The following is a 22,532-nucleotide window of genomic DNA, read 5'->3' as shown; positions in this document are numbered from 1 at the left end:
TGCCCCCATAATATTTCTACCACCATGCTTTACAGTTGGTATCAGGTTCTTGTGGTCAAATGCTGTCTTTGGTTTTCACCAAACATGTCTTCTGGTACTGTGGCCAAATAGCTCTACCTTTGACTCTTCTGTCCAGAGCACATTGTTCCAGAAGCGCTGGTCTTTGCCTAGGTGGTCATTGGCAAACTTTAGTCTTGGCCTGATGTTCTTTCTGGACAGCAAAGGTTTCCCCCTGGCACACCTCCCATGTAGATCAAATTTGTGCAGCCTCTTTCTAATGGTAGACTCGTGCACTTTGTCATCAACTGTGGCAAGAGCTACATGTAGGTCCCGTGATGATATTCTGGGGTTCTCAGAGACCTCTTTCAGCATCTTGCGGTCTGCTCTCGGGCTGAACTTGCTGGAGCGGCCTGGCCTGAACAAGTTGGCAGTTGTTTGGAAGCTTCTCCACTTGTAGATGATCTTCCGGACAGTCGAATGATTGATTTCAAATTGTTTGGAGATCTTTTTAAATCCCTTCCCAGACTCGTAGGCATCTATAACCTTCTTTCTGAAGGCCTCAGAGTTATTTTGATCTAGGCATGGTGACGCCGCACACTTCAACAACAAAGAGCAAACCAAACTAAATGTCTGAGGTTTAAGTAAGACAGGTTCCTCCATGATCCTCTCTGACGATGTTCTAATCATTTGCACCTGAGCTGGTGCACCTGATTCTAATTTTAGGTATTTGAAGTAGTGTTAAATGTTGGGGTGTACTTACTTTTTCCCCATGCGAAATTTGCATTTATGTTTATTTAAATTATACAATGGACTACAAAATGTAAATGTTTCATGATATTTGTTATATTATATCACCTTTATCTATCAATATTGTTGAAATGAAGAACAAATAGCTGTGTGTTGAAATATGTTGAAAAAGTCAACACTTTACATGGGGTGTACTTACTTTTACCCGTGACTGTATATACTGCGTGACTGTATATACCGTGTTATAACGCTTTGGTTTCAACAGCATGAAGACGAGCTAGGTGTGAGGCAGGAGCACCAGCCCAGAGGGGAGAGCAGTATTTCATTGAGCTGCGGATGAAAGCCTTGTATGTGGTGAGGAGCTCAGGTGTGCCAAGGAAGGACTTCGCACGACGGAGGATGCCCAGTCGGTGACTGGCTTTGGAAGCCAGATTTGAAATGTGTTGGAGCGAGGTGAAAAGGCTGGAGCGATGCGAAATAGCGGGAGCGAGGCAAAATGGCCGACAGGCCCGTACTAGAGGCGTACCTGCTCTCCAATGATTCTCTTCGGAATCAACCACAAAACCTGTCACGCAGGTTTATCTGTCACAGCGATCACAATTCTGTCGCAGGAATCCCTTTCCCAGGAAACACAAAGTTCGCTCGTGACCCCCGTTCGCCAGTCTCCTCGAGACCTCAAAGCAGCTCGGCTTTTCTTCCCGACCTCACTTGCTCCGCTTTTTTCTTGCTCTTCTTCTTCTTCCGGTCCCCCCGATCCGGTTTCCGGTTTCTTTTAAAACACTAATTTTTTTACCTTTTGAAAGCAGTTATCTCCATTTCACTTAAACGATAACAATAATAGTACATGGAACCAAAATTGCTTACAGTGGATGAAAACCACAACGACGGAAGTGACGAATCCGTAACAATATATATATATATATATATATATATATATATATATATATATATATATATATATATATATATATATAATAGATATATAGATCCTGTTCAGCAGATGCAGATAATCGAATCATCTCATCTACGGAACCTCCTTCAATTTGCTGCTTTTTCACACTTCACGATCTTCCCTCCACATCTTGAAGCAGGCAGTGTACCTTCACTTTGCACCATCCCCCATCTTGACCAATGATCTTTATTACCCCCACTTACTCTTCCTAACCTAACCCTCTTACTTCCTGGTATCAGTGTTTCTTCTTCTCACTTCCTTTCCTGTCTGTTCATTCCCTTGCTGATTATACCCAATTGTTGGCCCACTACTCCACAGTCAGTTCAAACTTGCTCTTCAATAAGCCTCTTTTATAAAAAATAAAAAAGCCAACGGTTTGATCACAAAGATATGCACCACTGGCAATTGCCTGCTTGAAGTTGTCAATGCTATTTTTTTTTTATCAGCCTCAAAATGTACTGGGGGTAAAAACCAGAATATTTAAATGAAGCTGATCCCACTGCTTTGATATTCCAATTTTCAAGATTTTTTTTTTTAACTCTTCTGTTCATTTGTTGTTGTTGATTTTATCAAAATACTTCATTTTACCTTTAAGATTACAGTTATAATACGCCACATCCTCAATTGAATGGCAGACGAAATGCCACATCAGTGTCAATACGATTTGCCGAATATACACCATCATTATGTGACTCATGAAGACAAAAGCTTGAAACAGTAAATTTATCGCCAGCTTAGCAAAGTCATTTCTTATGCAAAAGGCATCAAATGTAGCAATTCATAGTTACAAATCAACTTTTATGATAGTGTGAACCATTTCTCACTCTGGGGAATGTCTTCAGCCCGGTAAAGCCGCACTGTGAACACAAGGGACCTCATGGAGACACCTGCTGGCCACAAAACGTTGCTTTCAACATCTTCGTCCTTCTTTTTTAGCTTGCGTTCTGCCTGATGATATATGAAGATGCAGAATTGTAAGAAAATGTTTTTCAGAGCTTTAGATAAACTGGTACCAGTACTCCAAGGCATTCGCACAACTTTTTAATTGACTGCATTTAAAGAAAAATGGTGAAACCTAATTGCAGAAAGTCAAATAATCAATACATTTGACCAAAACGTTCTTCATTTTTACCTGTCCCAAGACATTCTATTTTGTATCCAAGAAAATATTCCGAATACATTAGTTTACAAGGCTCTACATCAATATTGACTTGAAATAATCTATGATTACATGGAATAAAAAACAAAATGCCACTCACTGGAGCTTCATCTCCGGTGGCAAGCACCATAAGAGTGACCTTGAGAAATCCACGTGCCACCATAGTCGACTCATCAGAGTCAGACAGGAGGACCCACTTTCTAATGAATGCATGTCCTGCATAGGAAACAAATACATCTCTGTGCTGGCTTGAAAGTGAGAGGCAATGACTTCCCAAACCATTTTAAATTGTTTTCACTTTTCCCGAATTTGTTATTGTAATGACAGCTGGCTTTTAATTTTTTTTAAACCCCAAAGATGATGTACCATACAATACTGTTATTTTGCTATAAAAAGCAAAAGCTTTGTTATCAAAGCTTTGTTATCAAGCTTTGTTATCAAAAGCTATCAAAAGCAAAAGTTCAAAAGCCCCCCCCCCCCCAGTCTCTTCTCTCCCCTCTCCCCCCCCCCCCAACCCAGTCTCCTCCCCCCCCACCCAGATATTTGTTTTTGAAGCCTCTTCCAGAATGGGTGGAGCTACTCCCTCAACGGAGGAGGCCACACCCCCGGACAGACTCAGATTCACCTACGGAGAATATAATATAGATGTTTCATAATATATGCCAACTGCCCCTTCACTAGCCTCAAAACAATGAAGAAAAGGCAAAAGGTACTCACGTCGTTCACTGTAAACAGAACCAACATCGATCTGTCAAGATATGATGTTGATTAATATTTATTCTGGCAAACATTAAAAGATAAAACAAAATACAAAGATGTAAACACAAAATAGAAGTTTGGCAAATTCATCAGGGAAAAACGAGTCAAATTCAATGAGATTTGGGATGGCATTTTGTGTTCCATACCATTCATTGTCTCAATGTCCTTGTCCAACATGTAATATTATGCTTAAATACCTCTAGGCCTTTTTTTACTGTGTACAAATTTGCCAAATTGCACATGTAAAACCATGATTTAAAAGCTATACACAATAATAAATTGTTGCTGCTTTATCAAGGTGGCTTGTATAATTGAAGAAATAATTCCAAATATTGCAAAAAAGAGAAAAGCAAAATATTACCTTAAATGTTCCAATTTCTGCATCTTGTCTTGCATTAACAGAATTCAAAACCTGTTTTAAAACAAACAATAATTTGATATTTATATCGTTCAATGATCCAGAAGAGTATTAAAATATTAAAACACATCTTGGGCTTGTATTTGCTCCAAAAAATTTTTTTTTTTGGAACAACAAATGATTACTTCCTATTCAGCTTGAAAATCAGCTTCACAGAATTACTGGAAATCAAGACCTTTATAAAAACAAAAACTACACCGGCACTTGTATAACTACTGTTATGCCTTGGCCCAATCCTTCTCACTGTTATTGGTTAAGCAGTTTCAAAGAAGGTTTTTAAAAAGGTTTTCGCTTCTATCCAACATCATTGCCAGACCATGTGACCTATGACGTCGTATGTAAGAAACCTTTTTCACAATAGGGTAGTGAATCATATATTTGAAGTGTCGTATCATTGGTCAAGTAGTTTCAGAGAAAATTATTTTCTAAACGTTTTCACTTCAAATCCAACATGGCTGCCCAGGCCACATTACCGATGATATAATACTTATCAAATGTTACTCCTCGTGGCTGATTGATCATACATTTGTAGTTGCGCAATGATCCATTAAGCAGTTCAAGAGAAGCAATTTTTTGCAGGTGGCTTGTATAAATGCTGCTGCCACACCACGTGACCTATAAAATTTACTTATCAAACTTTTATTCCCACAGGTTGTCAATGACATACAAAGTTTCACATCAATTGGTTGAGCGGTTTGACAGGAGGTTTTTTTTTTTTTTTTTTTTTTTCCCCAAAGGTTTTATATCCAATCCAACATGGCTGCCAAAACACGAATGACATTTTAATTATCGAACTATCTTCCCCATGGGTAGTTGACATATATATATATATATATATATATATATATATATATATATATATATATAATTTATGTATTTATTTATTTAAAGAAAGAAGAGTGCCCCTAATCTCAGTAACAGAGCTAAAGGCTCTACTAACAGCGCAAACAAACTAACAGAGCTAAAAAGTCTGAAAAACAGGAAAGACCTGATCTTTGCACCAGCAGACAAGGGCAGGGCAGTGGCAGTAAAGGATTGTTTGGGATCATGGGTTGATCAATTGAAACATTCTATCGATTCGAAAATGGCTTGTCAAAACAGCCACTTAACACCTGAGGACTTTATTTGTCTGCTAGAGATGTGTCTAAATATCACAACCTTCATTTACGATGGTACAAACTATCGACAAATATTTGGCACAGCTATAGAATCACTGGTTTCTGGTGTTGTGGCTAAGTTGGTGATGGAGGAACTTGAACAAAAGATATTTGAGTCCCATGACAATTGGCTCCCACGATACTGGAACAGGTTTTGCCATTGTGCGTACATACATGGTAGACCACCCACTTGGGCAACTTGGCCAGGTATTCCCAGCATTAGTTTTACAATTGAAATGAAAAAAAAAAAAAAGCAAATTTGTCTTTTTGTATGTGGAGGTACACCGTAAGCCTGGTGGCTACCTAAAGATGTCGGTCTACAGGAAACCAACCCACACCAGCAGATGACTAGACCAATTCCTGCAACCCAATCTCCCACAAACGTAGTGGAGCACGGGCCTTGTCAGCTCAGGCATGGACTGTGTCATCTTCCAAAGCTGATGCAATTAAATAAATCAGATTAAAGTCTTGCTCAAAAATTAGGATAACAAAAGCATACTCCATACCCTGAAAGAACCAAAACAGACAGAATGGAAGGAGCCAGACACGCTTGAGCACTGCGTACTGCTGTACTACCTGGACCTTTCCCAAAGGATGGGCAAGATAGTATGTAGCGTATGGATTGGTGTGTAGCCTACAAGCCTCTACACATCTGCAATGTCATTTCAAATATGAAGGACACAATATCAACTGGTGACAAATCAGGAGTAGTTTACCATTCATCATGCAAAGACTGTGACCAACTCTACATTGGTGAAATTTCAAATAAAGGCTAGATTAACATGATAGTGCAGTTTGGCTGGGAAAGGTCAGCCATAATACGTCATTTCCTGCAATCTGGCCACAAATTTGACTTTGATGGGACCCGTTTCCTAGACATGACGTCCAACAAATGACACAAATTGATACTAGAAGCATGGGATGTGAAGAGCCGAGAGGGTTGTATAACTGGGGAGATGGTGGACATGCTCACACAGTACACACCTCTCATCCAAATGGCAAAAACAGGATGGTACAAACAGCGGGATAAGGTGAGCAACAAACAACAACACTCAATCCCAAATACCACACCCGTGAGTGTGCAACACCCAATGGAAACTCCAACAATCACACAACCCACACCTCAAGGCATGAATACATCCATGTCCATGCCCTGGAAACAACAACAGCACCAACAACAACAACTGCACATACATGCTCACACACTTATAAAACAGCAGATCACAAAGCAATGCGACTGTCGCCAATATGCCTCCGCATAGTCCTGCAACGGGTAGATGCCATCACTCTGCATATGTATGGGTAGTTGATCACGTTTGTGAAGTTTTGTGTTGCTTGGATAAGGTTCGTTTTTCTATCCAAGATGGCTGCCAAACCATGTGACCTATGACATCATCATTTTCAAACTATATGCAACAGTGCTGTTAGATATTTGTAAAATTTCGCATCGATAGGGTTAGCGGTTTCAGAGATATAATTATTTAATATTTTCCTTAAATCCAAAATGGCTGCCAAACCATGTGACCTATGATGTCGTAAATTTAATATTCAATACAAATGGGTCATAGATCATGTGCATGCATTTTTAGATTTTTAGGATAAGGAATTCGATTAAAATATTTTTGGCTGGTATACCACTTCACCTATGTCATCATTAGCATGCTTTTGTTCCCCATTGGGAGTACTTGACAATGTACCAAGTCTCAAATTTTTCCATTCAGCAGTTTCCAAGAAATAATTTTTTTATTATTTTCTTTTCATCCAAGATGACTGCAATACCACGTAACCTATGACGTCACAATTATCATAAAAACATTCTGCATGGGTGTCACTCCTACATTGAAAGTTTCGTCTCAATCGGACATATGGTTGCTGAGAAAACCGAGGTTTAGCCCGTACGTAAGGCGTATGTACAACCCGAAAACATAATGCCTCCGGCGACTTTGTCGGCGGATGCATAAAAAAAAGAGGGCAGAGCAGCCCATCAATGATGTGCTTTGACGTTTATATGCTTGAGGTTTGCAAAAAAAAAAAAAAAAAAAACAAACAAAAAAAAAACCTCGTCCATCTGACCGTGAACGGAAATGGCAACATGGTGAATAAAAACCTGGTACATGCTAGGGCTCGTGGTCTATTTTCCTGAGGAAGCCTGCTCTGAAGTGGGTGAAATGTCAATACCGGGATCTGCTCTTGCTTATTTGCTCAAATTTGCAGAGCAGATCTAGTTTTACTTTCCGGTTGGAAGCGCCTTTCTTTCTTTAAAAATGTATAATAAACTTTTCTTTTCAATCCAATATGGCTCCTCGACCACGTCATCAATGTCATAAATTTAAAACGTAACTCAAATTGGGAAGTAAATCACACAAATGGTTTTTCATATTGATGGGATAAGGATTTATACTAATCCAATTATTACTGCCCAACCAGGGCACCGATGAGTCATCATTGACAGGATTTATTCCCCATGGGGAGTTAATACCATGTCAAGTTTCAATATTTTTCGTTGAGTGGTTTCAGAGAGGATGTTGAAAGTTTTTCCCCGAAATCCAATATGGCTGACACCACGTGACCTATGAGATCAGAGTTGTCAATGAAAAAAATTAATAACCACGGGTAGTCGCTTCTATGTTGAAAGCTTCACATCAATTGGTGAAGTGGATGCAGAGAAAATTATAAGATTAAAAGTGAAAATGGTGTTAAGTATAACAATACTTGTACTAATAACAATAATAATAATAACAATAATAATAACAACAATAATAATAACAACAATAATAATAACAACAATAATAATCTGAACGAAAGTAATAGGGTAGCATTCTGGAAGGCTTGTTCCCCCTAATAAAGGACACCATTACAGGTTTTTCATTCAACTATCAATAATTTGTGCTATATTACTTTCGCATCCATCTGTACAGTTACAATGCAGAAGTTATTATCTAGACAATTCCAAAATAAACTAGAAGGGCACTCGGTAGAGCGCATACCTCAGTCAGGCTGAACAGTTTCAGTTTTGTATCCCACCGATAGGTCAGATATTGATTCAGACCTGAACCAAAATCTCATCAGCTTGTTCGTGTCACTTACCCAACTCATCCACCAAGTTTTGTCATAACTCATCCACAAATTTTAGAAATATCATGCTATATATCGTTTTTGGTCCCATCACTCAATGGTGAAGAATCACTTTTAAAAATTTTTAATTAAGCTTTGCATCCGGATCCAGATTCGAATCTTCACCAAAATTGAATCAAACCTTCCTTGTCACACACCCAACCTGACAATCATATTTCATCCACAACTTTTTGAGATATCCTGTTCACAAACACACAAAAGTAAAAATAAAATCAAACTTACCGTCATGCAAACTTTGTCATCAAAGAGTTCAGAAGGTTTCATGAAGAAGTTGAAGTAGAGAACCTGCAGAGAATAATTGCAGACAAGTACCGGTATATGCAAACACACATCAATAATTTCACATTTTCTTTGTTGCGTTGCACCAAGAAGCACCATAAATGTTTTTCAATGTAAAATCTTCACATTCAGCTGCAATAAGTTAGACTTCAGTGTCAGGTGAGAACTTCTTTTTTTTTTTAACCTCACTGGGATTGAGTATTTTGACACCCAAATCAATAGCAACCAACAAAGTTGTACCAACAGAATTTTGTAGTTAGTATTGCTTGAAATTAAAGACTGAAAATACAAAAGGGTAATGATTAACATTTGATGATTTGTATCAGGTATGCAGAATTGGAATATTCAAAAATATTTTACCATCACAAAACCCATACCTCATCAAAGATTGGGTTGGTGCTTTTTTTGATCCGAGTCCTTTTCGTTTTTGTGCCAACAGTCACTGTCACCACTGGCTTCATGTTTTCGCCTCCACCTTGAAGTTGTCTCCCTTCTATTATCCGAACACGAACCTAAATAAGTGAAGATGGACAATACCACAACAGCAGAGGAGGCCTTTCAGTTATAATAAATTAATTACATTCAATGTTCTTTAGATCAAGCTTAAGCTAATATTTTGCTTCAGATAACCTCCTTAACCCAACAAAGTCATACTTTTAAAAGAACACCATGTTTTCAAACCACAACCTCATTATTCACCAATACATTCTGCCTTAGCAATGTGCTGGAATTAAAAAGTTGGTGGCATTTATAATTAAAAATAAAATAAAACTTACCTGCAGATCCTGTTCTTTATCATGCAGATTCCGGTGACCTTTTACGCGTTGGTTAGCTCCTGCGCCACTGGCCGACTGACTGGGAATAACCAAACTACCCGCAGAACCTCCTTCGATACCACCTGAAAAAAAATTAAAATCGAATATTACTACCATGTTCTTTCCTCCAATAAATTTCATTCAAGTCATTATATATATATGGTACATTGGCCAAAAATAAATTATCAGTACTGTATATGGGACAATAAACAGAGTAATGTGCAAAGGTTTGGGTTTTTCCGGTGATGTACTTTTTTGTATAGATAGTTGAGGCTTGTGTAAGAGTTAGTACACTGAACGGATCAGGATGTAACAGACTAAGATAGGATGCAAAGCAGACATGCTTGGAGTGGACAAGATGGATACACTTCAGGCTTCAGGACGATCTTTTATTTTCGACAAGCTTGCGGCCAAATAGACCTTCTTCTCAGTCTTCCTCAACATTTCTCAACTCTCAAACTCTTCCGATTACAATCTTCCAATTCTCCGTTTCCGTTTAATGTACCAAGCCAGGTTGGTGATGAAAGTTGATTGCAGGTATATTCATTATTGTGTTTCATAATTTACACAAGAATAGAGTAGATACAACATCATAAAAGAGGATCCATCTTGGAGGTTAATGAGACAGAGTGGAGGGCTAAGGGAAGATAATGTTCTTGGACCAGAAAATCTTGGACCATCCTCGAGTATTAAAAGGAGGTAGCAAAGCAGAGCTGAAATATTAAGCAATATCTTTAATAGCTCATTGCAGTCAGGATGGAGACCAGAATATTGGAGAGCAGCAAATGTAAAACCATTATTCAAGAATAATACGAGAGAAGCAATGAAGAAGCACAACTTTAGTAGTGGGGAAGGTATTGGAGACATTTATTAGGGATATGAGGAACCATTTGGACAAGTTACACTAAAGATAGTCAGCATGGGTTAACTTAACAAAATTTATATAACCTACTGATTGACTCGGTGTTAAAATATTAATTGCATTTCCACTGTGCTCAACTTATGTTACTTCCAACTGCATAAAAATGCTTTTCATTGTGCTTATTTTGTCACGTTACGCCCATCACTGCTGCATTTACGCTCAACTAGACAGACCGGTCTTTCTGCCACCACTTGAAACCAAATATTGAAAGCTGTTCAAAGAAACACATGGGCACATCAATTTGTTTATCATGTCGAAACTGCAGCCTGACAACAACCACTCTCTAATATAGCAAACAGTGAGACCTGGTGCCAATGAATAAACAAGTACATCAGATCTCACTCACACACCCAAAATTTGCTGTGAACAGCCATGGGGATCAAAACCACACCACAAGGGGTGACGCAAAGAAGGCCTGAGAGCCCAAGAGCTAGGTGTGGCCAAAGCTGGGTGTGTCCAAATATCTGTGCCGCAGGCAATATCCCACAAATCCACAACGTATCGACAATGTTGCTAGACGTTACTATTTGGTTTGCTATTGCAGAGTATTTTGCGTGGAGAACAAGTTTAAATGTTTATGCAAAGAAAGTAAATGTATGGTGTGCATTATATTTCAAAATAGGGGTTATTGAACACGTGTGGGAATCATTGGGGGTTTAAATTCAAGTTGCTCACTCCAACCTGAAACGAAGGAAGAGGAAGAACGATGATTGGATTTGTTCATTAAACATGAAATCTAATCGAAAGAATTCAAACAAAAGGTGGAGGGTCAAATGTCGAGGCTAAGAAAACAGAGCTCCAGTCAAACCAACATGGAAAAGATAAACAAGTTGAATGAAATGAATGAAGGGAGAAGAGAGCATGTATAGATGCAAAGACTGAACCGGCAGAAACAGCCTCCAGACAATGAGATGAAAGAACAATTTTGGACATTTTGGCCCAAGGCTAAATAAAATGATGGAGTACATTATGATAGAGTAAATCACCAGGGGTAGATATTAAATCAGCAGAGATGAAAAAAGCTGGTGGACAACACATGGAAAACATACTGAAAATCTAATCTTACCTGGAAGCAAGGATTTAAAAAAATAAAACATAAGGACTGGAAGAAGGGAATGGTTACAAAAATCTCCCCACAAGGTGATCTTATAGACTATAATAATTGGAGAGGCATTGCACTTTTGTTTGCACCAGGAAGTCTTTAAAGTGATTCGACTATGGATATTAAATGATGCTCTGTATGTATAAGGAACCTTAAGAGGAGCAAGCAGGGGTTAGAAAATAAAGATCATTCAAAAACAAGACCAAAAGTCTAACAGCGGCGTAGCCGGACTTGTTTGACACTTTAGTTAAAGAGGATAGTGTAGCGGCTGCCGCTGGGGTTACACAATCGCCTTGCACCTATCAAGGACGCGGAGCGATCACCAGGCCGGGCTCGTCCAGGACGCCCGGGCAGGCCCGCGCTCGACTTGCCAGGCCTCGGTCGGGACGCCCGGGCAGGCTCGCCCTCGGCTTGCCAGGCCGCAGCCGGCCCGCGGGGCCACGCCCCCTGGCGCCAGGCCTGGGCAAACCCCCTGGCGGAATAGATATATATTGCCGACCGTAAAACGTTTTTCCCAGAGTGCCTGAGTGTTTGATTCTAATAAAGCAGCTCAGATGAATTCAAGCTTTTTGTCGCGTCCATTCTTTCGATCGACGTGGGAGCCACAGCTCCTTCATTGGTGACCTATCGACATGGACATGGCAGTCGCCCTTAAACTGCCTACCTTCTGGGAGGCTCACGCGGCGGTTTGGTTCGCACAAGCGGAGTCCCTGTTCGCCCTGCGAGGCATCACGGCGGACGACACCCGCTTCCACCACGTGGTCGCTGCGCTCGGTTCAGCCACCGCAGCCCGCGCCCTGAGCCTCCTCGAGAGACCGCCAGCCGCGGACAAATACGGCGCGATTAAGAAGCTTCTCCTCGATGCTTTCGCCCTCCCAGCGGCGGAACGCGCACGGCGCCTGCTCGATTTGCCGGAGCTCGGCGACACGCGCCCTTCCGAGCGAATGGACTACATGCTTTCGCTGCTCGGCGAGCACTCTCCGGCATTCCTGTTCCGGGAGCTGTTCCTCCGTCAGCTGCCTAACCCGGTACGCCTCGCCCTGGCAAGCACGACGATCACAGATCCCCGGGCCCTTGCCAGAGAAGCCGACAAAATCTCCGCCGCGGGACAGCGCATCGCAGCGGCGACATGGGACCCGCCGCCGCCTGATGCACCATCCATGGCGCCCGAGCACCCGGCGCGTTCGACGGCCGAACTGCCGACGCAATTGGCGGCCGCTATACCGAGCCGACCACGTTCAGCACGACGTCCGAAGCCTCCACCCGACCAAGCGTGGTGTTCCTATCATGCCAGGTTCGGACAGAAGGCCCGGACATGCCGACCCCCGTGCACCTTCGGCGGGTCGGGAAACGGCCAGGCCGGCGTTCATTACCTGCCATGAACGCCGGCCACAGTCACACGGGCAACTTACTGTTCATCACGGATAAAGCGTCCGGACGGCGCTTCCTGTGCGACACCGGCGCCCAAGTGAGCGTCATGCCCGCCTCTGACCAGGACAGGCAATCCGCGGTTTGCGGCCCCTCCTTGGTTGCGGCCAACGGATCGACTATCCGCACCTTCGGCCCGCGCAACGTCACCCTCTGCTTCGGCGGCCAACGCTTCGCTTGGACGTTTGTAACCGCCAACGTGCCCATGGCTCTGCTCGGCGCCGACTTCCTCTGCGCACACGGATTGCTGGTGGACGTCCAACGGCGTCGTTTAATCAACGCTGAAACCTTCAGCTCCCTGGTATGCACATTGAGCAGCTCCGCGCCGACCGAGCTGGCATGCACCGTCCCGGCGGCGAACGAGTTTGCTCGCCTGCTCGCGGAGTTCCCGGCCCTCACGCGGCCGACGTTTTCGGCCGTCGCAGTACGGCATGGGATCGAGCACCACATACCAACCACGGGCCCGCCGGTCTACGCCAGGGCCCGCCGCCTCGACCCAGCCAAGCTTGCCGTTGCGAAGGCCGAATTCGACGCGTTGGAGCACCTCGGCATCGTGCGGCGCTCCGATAGCGCGTGGGCCTCGCCACTGCACATCGTGCCAAAGCCGGGGGGTGGATGGCGCCCGTGTGGCGACTACCGCCGTCTTAATGACGCTACAACACCCGACAGGTACCCGATCCCGCATATCCAAGACTTCTCCGCCCGTCTGGCGGGACGGGTCATTTTTTCAAAAATTGATCTCATACGGGGATATCACCAGGTACCTGTCAGGGCGGCCGACGTCCCTAAAACGGCAGTCATCACGCCGTTCGGCTTATTCGAGTTCTTGCGGATGCCGTTTGGTCTCAAGAACGCGGCTCAGGCGTTCCAGCGCTTGATGGACGGCGTGCTGCGTGACCTGCCGTTCCTTTTCGTTTACCTGGACGACATCCTCGTCGCCAGCACGTCCCGGGCCGAGCACCTCCTCCACCTCCGAACACTGTTCGGGCGCCTCAGCGAGCACGGCCTCATCGTCAACCCGGCCAAATGCCACTTCGGCACGACGGCCGTTGATTTTTTGGGCCACCACATCACCAGGAGCGGGGCTGTGCCGCTGCCAGCCAAGGTCGAGGCCATCACCACTTTCCCGCGTCCCCGCACCATAAAGGCCCTGCAGGAATTCCTGGGAATGGTGAATTTTTATCACCGCTTCGTGCCCCGCGCTGCTCAACTCATGCGGCCCCTCTACGAAGCCCTCCGGGGCAAGCCGGCCAAGCACGACATTGCCTGGTCCGCAGCAATGGATGCGGCCTTCCAAAGCTCAAAGCGGGCCCTCGCCGACGCAACACTGCTCGCTCACCCGGTGCTCAACGCTCCCATCGCCCTCACCACGGATGCCTCCGACTACGCGGTGGGCGCCGTACATGAGCAATGGGTGAACGGGGTTTGGCAGCCACTCGCTTTTTTCAGCCGGCAGCTCCGGCCGAACGAGCTCAAATACAGCACGTTTGACCGGGAGCTCCTCGGTCTACACCTGGCCGTCCGCCATTTCCGCCACCTCCTGGAGGGCCGACCTTTCACGGCGTTCGTCGACCACAAGCCGTTGGTTTACGCCATGGCCAAGGTCACGGAGCCATGGTCGGCCCGCCAACAGCGCCACCTCTCCGCCGTGTCGGAGTTTACCACGGACATCCGGCACGTCGCCGGCAAAAACAACGCCGTGGCCGACTGTCTTTCCCGGGCCAGCGCGAACGCGGTCCACCTGGGCGTGGATTTTGCGCTCATGGCGGCGGACCAAACCACCGACACCACGGTGCAAGCCCTCCGGGCGGCGGACACGGGCCTCCGCCTGGCCGACATCCCCTGCGCGGACACTGTCCTGCTCTGCGACGTCTCCCAAGGCCGGCCTCGCCCCATCGTGCCCGTCACCTGGCAACGCCGCATCTTCGCCTCCCTCCACGGCCTTTCCCACCCGGGCCGGAAAGCTTCCCAGAAGCTGGTGTCGGCGCGTTTCGTCTGGCACGGCCTTCGTCGGGACGTCCGCGATTGGACCAGCGCCTGCACCGCCTGCCAACGGGCCAAGGTCCACCGACACACCCAGGCCCCGCTGGCACCTTTCACCGTGCCCGAACGACGTTTCGACCACGTCAACGTGGATCTGGTGGGCCCCCTTCCCCCATCACGAGGGTTCACACACCTGCTCACCATGGTGGACAGGACCACCAGGTGGCCGGAGGCCATTCCCCTCGTCTCCACCACCACCGCCGACGTGGCGCAGGCCTTCATCGCCACCTGGGTCGCCCGCTTCGGCGCACCGGCGGACATCTCGTCAGACCGCGGACCACAGTTCACCTCCGAGCTGTGGGGCGCGGTCGCCCGCAACCTGGGGGTCAAGCTCCACCGTACTACGGCCTACCACCCCCAAGCAAACGGGTTGTGCGAGCGATTCCACCGCTCCATGAAGGCCGCGCTCATGGCCGGCCTTCAAGACGGCGGTTGGGCCGACCGGCTGCCGTGGGTCCTTTTGGGCCTTCGCACGGCCCCCAAGGAGGACCTCCAGGCATCCACCGCCGAGCTGGTCTATGGCCAGGTGCTACGCGTCCCGGGCGAATTCGTGCCCGACGCTACCAGCCCCTGGTCCGCAGCTCGCCAGCGCTCGGACCTCCAGGAGGCCGCCCGACGGTTTGCCCCCGTGCCGACATCCCACCACGGTGACCCCCAGTCCTACGTCCCCCCAGCACTCCGCACCGCGGAGTATGTTTTTGTGCGTCACGACGCACATCGGCGGCCACTCCAGCCGCCGTACGACGGGCCCTTCCGGGTGCTGCGACGGGACGACAAGTCGTTCGTCATCGACATCGGCGGCAGGTCGGACCGGATTGCAGTGGACCGCCTCAAGCCGGCGCACGTGGACGTCGACCACCCACCACGGGTGGCCCTCCCGCCGCGGCGAGGCCGCCCCCCGTCCACGGTGCCCCCCACTCGACCGCCCACCACCTCACCGGACCCCCTCCCACGACCCACCAGGGGTCGCTTCGGCCGGGTCATCAGGACCCCCCTCAAGTTGACCCTGTCGGTGCAAGTCGATTCTGGGGGGACGTGTGTAGCGGCTGCCGCTGGGGTTACACAATCGCCTTGCACCTATCAAGGACGCGGAGCGATCACCAGGCCGGGCTCGTCCAGGACGCCCGGGCAGGCCCGCGCTCGACTTGCCAGGCCTCGGTCGGGACGCCCGGGCAGGCTCGCCCTCGGCTTGCCAGGCCGCAGCCGGCCCGCGGGGCCACGCCCCCTGGCGCCAGGCCTGGGCAAACCCCCTGGCGGAATAGATATATATTGCCGACCGTAAAACGTTTTTCCCAGAGTGCCTGAGTGTTTGATTCTAATAAAGCAGCTCAGATGAATTCAAGCTTTTTGTCGCGTCCATTCTTTCGATCGACGTGGGAGCCACAGCTCCTTCAATAGTATGACCTGGGTGGAGATACCAGTTAGCAAATAATGTAAGTATTAAATTATTTTGAAGTAATCTCAGTCTCTAAGCGGCTGTCACCATGGAAGTGAAGAGATTGCATTGAGACACTGGTTTATTACCTTCGCAAAAGCGGAAGGTTATGTTTTGATCGCTGTGTATTTATTTGTATGTCTGTGTGTGTGTGTGTATGTTATTCGCATAACTCAAAAAGTATTCAACCGAATTGCATGAAATTTGGTGGGATGATTGGTTATTATACGGGACACATTTGATTAGATTTTGGGAGCAATCGGGTCAAAGGTCAAGGTCAAGGTCACGAAAAGGTCAAAATCGTATTTTTACCAAGTACAGAACAGTAGCTGCGGCGAAGGTATGCGCTCTACCGAGTGCCCGTTCTAGTTCTATACGTTTTGAGTCAACAATGACCACCATACACCGCTTCAATACAAAAGTGTTGCAGTCACGACAAAGGGATTGCAGTGTTACGATTATATTTACTATATTGTTATTAACGTTATTACGAAAACGATACTACTGTATAAAGAAAACTGGACTAATTTGTCCAGAGCAGCCTGTAGATATGGCATGAAGGCATGAAGCCTAAGGCCGACTGTATATGTACTGTGTTGTTCGAAGACCCGTAACGCCTATGCTTTCGATATTTGATGGTCTTCCTAACAATTGGTTTGTTTATGTTTCACACTGAATTAAAAGCGTTAAGGTAGAGCATGGCGATTGTGATATTTTACAGGTTTGATGATAGGCTCGGCCTGGACGGCATAGAAATGAAGAGTACACACAGAAAATCAATTTGATGTATACTACAAAAACATGGTATCCCAAGTAAATTTGTGCAGATATTTGAGAGCACATACAATGGAATGCAAAGTGGTGTTAACCCTAATCAGGCCGGGTTATGCTGGATCTTCTCAAAGCCGGGGGCGGGGTAGGGGTGGTGGGAGAGAAATAAGCAGATTCCACGGAAACTGCAGATACAATAAAAAAAAAAATTGGTATCAAAACGTGTAAAAGAGTTGAACAGAAAAAGTCATAAAAGCTCAGCACGAGTAAAAAAAAATTCTGCAAAAATATGGTGAATCGACAATGGCGAATTGAATACAGCAAATCCTTGTGGCACCTGTTTAAGTATGTTTCTGGTGTTTGTTCCCCTTCCATCCCATCCCTTACCACAAACAGCCACACAGCTGACAGCCATTGAAAAGGTTAAACGCCTCAACTGTGTTTGCTTCAAAATCTTGTGTCTCTAACCCATGTGTCTCTGAACCCACCTTACCCAGTCAAACCCAGCTGCTCCTGGACTCTGTCCTTCTCTTCCGACAAGGTGGAGAAGGTTGTCAAAGCTAAAATCCGATTCTGCAACTGGACTAGATGGCATCAGACCACAGTTCCTAAAATCCAGCTCTGCCGCTCTCTGTTCTCTTCATACTCTTTTGCTCAAGGTCATATGCCATCTGCTTGGAAATTAGCTAACATTACCGATTTAGACAAAAAAGGTGCAAAAACAGATCCTTCCAACTACAGACCAATCAGCCTGCTCCCAATCATCAGCAAGGTCATGGAATCGGTCATCACGTCTGATATCAAATCCTTCCTCTTCTCCAATGGCTTGATCTCTGATCATCAATTTGGGTTCAGACCAGGTCATTCTACTCTGGACATGCTGCTTCTGCTGTCTCAACAATGGATGGAGGTCTTCAATGCCAAACAGGAAATCAGAGCTGTCTCCCTTGACATATCTCGTGCCTTCGATATGGTTTGGCACCCCACCATGCTCACCAAACTCTCCTCCGATGGTATCCATGGAAATCTCCATGCATGGCTTGCGGACTTCCTCTCTGGTCGCAGTCAACGTGTGGCCCTGAATGCAATTATCTCATCTCCCCTTCCTGTCCAGGCTGGAGTTCCTCAAGGCAGTATTCTGGGCCCTGTGCTTTTTCTGGTCTTCATAAATGATCTCTGACTCGTTGGGAAAATCCTCTCTATCTCGTCGCTGATGACTCCACTCTGCTGCTCCACCTCTCATCCCTCCGATCAGCAGGCAGCAGCCTCTTTACTCTGCAGACTTGGATTAAATTACAAGCTGGTCATACACGTGGAACATATCTTTCAATCCTAACAAATGTCGCACTATTACCTTGTCCCTCTGAAAAGACCGTCTGGAAAACCCTCCCATCTACTTAATCAACAACCCTCGTGAAGAAGATGTCACTCAAGCTTTTGGGTCTTACTATCTGCCATGATATTTCCAGGGAAAACCACATTTCCAAGTTGGCTTCCAAAGCCGGTCGCTGACTTGGCATCCTCAGTCATGTAAAGTCCTTCCTCTGCCTACTGAGCTCCTCACCACATACAACGCTTTCATCCGCAGCTTGATGGAAGGATGGGCTGGTGATGGAGGATGGAGGAATGGGTTCTCTTGTGGGCTGGTGCTCCTGCCTCATAATTAGATCGGCTTCACGCTGTAGAAATCTAGGCTTTTAGGATCATTGGTATCTCCCAAAATGAAGCCGATTCTGAAGGCCTTTCACTTTCTCCCTGCAGGTGGTTCTATCTTCTACCGACTCCTTTCGGGCTTTGCACACCCTTCTCTGACTGTGCTCTGTCCCCCAAATATTCCTGCAGGATGCACAAGATCTGGCAGCAACCCTCTTATGGTTAAACTGCCAAAATCAAGACTCTCGGCTCACCTTCACTCTTTCATTCCTCCTTTTTCCCGCCTCCGGAACAAACTCCCACATTCTCTTCAATCCCTCTCCTCCCTCCATGTCTTCAAAACTGCTGTTCACTACCATCACGGTCAGAATTATATCTTCCCCCATCCAAAACCATGATATTTTTTGCCTCCGTTAATGCACCCCCAAACACAACTTCAAATTCCCTGTTTTCTTTCCTGAAGATCCCTGTGGTGTAAATCTTGTTTATCCCATGTACATTGTACCCCGCCCCACCCCTCTCCCTTACCCTTTCACAGATCTCCTGAAGTTTCTGTTCTCTACTGTTGGCATGCTTCCCTCTCTCTCCCCCTCTTCTTGCCTCCCACTCCCTTTATCATACATTTCATGTATTAGTTCTTACACGAGCCTAGACTAAGTATACAAAAAAGTGTAGAAATGTTAGGATGGTTTCGATGTCTGAGACAGACAGAAAAAGAAAGATGCCTAACATTTCTTTATTCTTTTTCTGTACTTCTACCTGCAAATTCTTAGCAGGCCTCATTTCCAAGAAAATGACAAAGAATAGCACATACATTAACATTACTGGAAAACCAAAAACAAAACAAAAGAGGTTGTAATCTCAAGCAAAGAATAAATGACTATACATTGTAATCAACAATCGAAAGATCAATGGAAAAATAAAACCTGCTGGAAAGTTATTTTCTTGAACGTCTCAATAACATCTATAAATCAAACATCCTACAAATACTAATTGTTATTTTTTCCTCGAGTCGTTTTAATGAGCAACTTTTATTTGATTTTGATTGCACAAAATCTGACAGTAGGAATTCTATACGCCCTTTTGGCTCAATTTCACCTGAACCATCTTGCGCTCCTTCTCCAGGGGTGGAGGAGACTCCGCCAACTTCTGCATTTGGGCCTTCCATGCCAGGGGGTGGGTTATATGTCACTTCTATAATGAGAGTAGCCTGAAAAACAATACAAAGACGAGTTTGTCTCACCCTCAGAGCATAATCATTGGGATTATTGGGAACTTGCAGGGAAATATTATCCAGGGCACCATAATCTAATTGAAGTGGTTTGTAGTCATTACAACTGAATTTAGGGTTTCACAAGTTTTTGGAATGATTTTAAAGCAATTTATAAGTCTCAAACAAATTTCACCTTTAAGAAATTCAAATGACCACATTCTGAGCACCATTAATTGCATCATGCAACCTTGAACCTGGAGTGTACCAATTTATAGACAACTCAATACTGTTAATTTAATGAGCAAAATTTAAATGAACAATGCTACTTGCCAAGGAAAATGTGAATGGGTTTCTATTTATTATTTAATCAAAATGATAATTTTAACCCCTTCCAGTGCTTCTTACCAGGATACATGTGGCCTTCTCTACCCTTCCTACTTATCTCACAACCACCTTACACTTCTCTCAGCCCTTCTGAAATTTCCCCACACTCTTCCTTATACCAATATCTTCTTGCTTTTGCTTCCCCTACAACTCTTCCCCCAACTGCAATTCCAGGCATCACCCCAGCCTCCCTCCCATCCGTTTACACCTGGATTTGGACACAGAATAAGGTATTACATGCTGAACGTATTTGGTACATCAGCAATGGAATCATTTTGAAATAAAAATTCATCGTGTCTTCATTTTGATGATTCCGAACAGACCAATGGAGTAAAAAAGATTTTAAATAAAAAGTTGCATTTTCTTTGACATTTAGGCAGAGTCTGGAATGGAAATTTTTAGACGGTTATTCACAGGGTGTGCCCTCTGCACCTTGAATGTAAAAGTTCCTGCAATGCTTTATAAAACTAGCAGTGTGAAAACTGGTAGCACGCAAGCAGTCAAGAATATTGAAAAAAAAAAGAAAAAAAAAAGATCACTCTCACTTTAGTCATGCCCTATGGCCAACACTGAAGACCAAACCAGTTATTCCACAAAAACCTGAAATATATACTTTCCTTATAAACTTAAAATGCACCAGCAGAACATGAATGCAAGCCTCGGCTTGTAAGTCAGAGAAAACTTTTTTTTCATTAGCAGAAAACACCCTCAAATTGCAATATGTGACCTCAAAATGTTAGAGTTTCTGTGATCACCAAAGAATAAGTGTTAATTTCAAAAGTGAATGATAAATTCAGTTCCTCCCGACAACAATCCTATTTATTATAAAGTAAGCTATTATCCAAATCATTACAAAGTCGCTCGTGGCTATCAAAATTGCGGTCACGTTCGAAAGTAACAACTTGGTATTTAAAACTTTCAATGGCAGGATGCTTTGGATGACATTCAAGAGGTAAAAGGTAAGTGCGGTTGCTTCGACATTGCTTGTTCAACGAGTGTAACAACTTTCTCTTAGTTTACTCTCCAGTCATTACAACGCATTTTCTGTAATATTTTTGATTTGATATCTTACAAAGCAGGGTTATAGAATAATAATTATTTTTCACTTCATTGTTGCTTTTTCTCAGGCGAATGCATTAACTCACCAGTTTGCAGAGTTAAAGCACAGGAAAAGGCCATTTTGCTAACCTCTTCGATGCCAATTTCACTCCCAGAACTCTCGATACTAATCAGTGCTTTCTAACCTGCATGGTATGTAGAGATGGTCATGGGGAGGGTCTGGTCGGAGACGGATAAAAGGAAGAAGATACAAAGGGAAGTTGGAAACGTGTGAATTTGATGGGGAACGAAACACTAACTGAACCATTTTACTTGCCAGCTTCAATGTTTCCTACATTCCATCTTGGACTCTATTCCTGTTCGTTCATTCACTTGATGTTTGTCTCTGTCAGGTATACCTTACTCTTCCATGAGCCTTACATGTGAAGGGAAAAAATTAATGATTCACACACCTCCACTTTCCTTGCCCACCTCTCTCCAAGTGATTTTGCCATCAATCCATCATCATATTAAAATACGCAATTTGGTGTCGGTCTCTGTTTTTGAGCATTATACATTCAGTTGTTACTTGTACAACATCACCCCTCCCCCCACCCCCCACACCAAACTCCCTAAAGGGATTTACAACCTTGGAGAAAATCCGAGTTTATGTGTATAACCATGTTAATATAGCTAATCGTGGCATTTTTCCAATGCATCTTCCAAAAACAAAAGTAATAGCAACACTAATAATAGCATAATAATGTTATGACAAAACCAATAATATTCCCTATCCCAAAGGGGGTTTTCCTCCTTTTACAAACATCATGTCAATTTGTATAAATAGCGTATCGTATCATGGTGTTACGTGGGGGCACCCCTACCAGAAGTAAAATAAAAATATATAAATCACAAACACATACAATTAACTTCTTAAACAATCACTACTGCTGTTTAACACTAAACTGAAAGGGAGGAAACCTGAAGTTATCGAGGCATTATATGCTTTTGTACCCCACAGACTAATGGACCCGAGATAGATGTCCTGTAATCTATATACACCAGATGATAACATACATATGTCCCTTCATGCCCTCAGGGAGTGCGTATACTAGTCCAAGC

General features: G+C 44.7%; 1 protein-coding gene across 2 annotated transcripts in view; it reads right to left on the bottom strand.

Annotated features, from left to right (window-relative positions):
- LOC137423207 (myoferlin) overlaps positions 1 to 22,532 on the bottom strand; it is a 213,775-nt gene that overhangs the window by 138,168 nt on the left and 53,075 nt on the right. For both annotated transcript variants that reach the window (XM_068110102.2, XM_068110103.2), the window contains exons 5-12: positions 19,874 to 19,985; positions 9,383 to 9,504; positions 8,984 to 9,118; positions 8,550 to 8,612; positions 3,979 to 4,029; positions 3,576 to 3,606; positions 2,959 to 3,074; positions 2,524 to 2,647 (exon numbers count right to left, since the gene is read on the bottom strand). In XM_068110102.2, the coding sequence (XP_067966203.2) occupies positions 2,524 to 2,647; positions 2,959 to 3,074; positions 3,576 to 3,606; positions 3,979 to 4,029; positions 8,550 to 8,612; positions 8,984 to 9,118; positions 9,383 to 9,504; positions 19,874 to 19,985 (754 nt within the window). The remainder of the gene's footprint in view (positions 1 to 2,523; positions 2,648 to 2,958; positions 3,075 to 3,575; positions 3,607 to 3,978; positions 4,030 to 8,549; positions 8,613 to 8,983; positions 9,119 to 9,382; positions 9,505 to 19,873; positions 19,986 to 22,532) is intronic.

The sequence above is a fragment of the Myxine glutinosa genome, chromosome 3 (assembly GCF_964187855.1).
Source record: "Myxine glutinosa chromosome 3, kmMyxGlut1.1, whole genome shotgun sequence".
NCBI classification, from domain to species: Eukaryota; Metazoa; Chordata; class Myxini; order Myxiniformes; family Myxinidae; genus Myxine; species Myxine glutinosa.
Note: the sequence above shows the minus strand (reverse complement) of the source record. Positions and strands in the feature narration are given on the sequence as shown.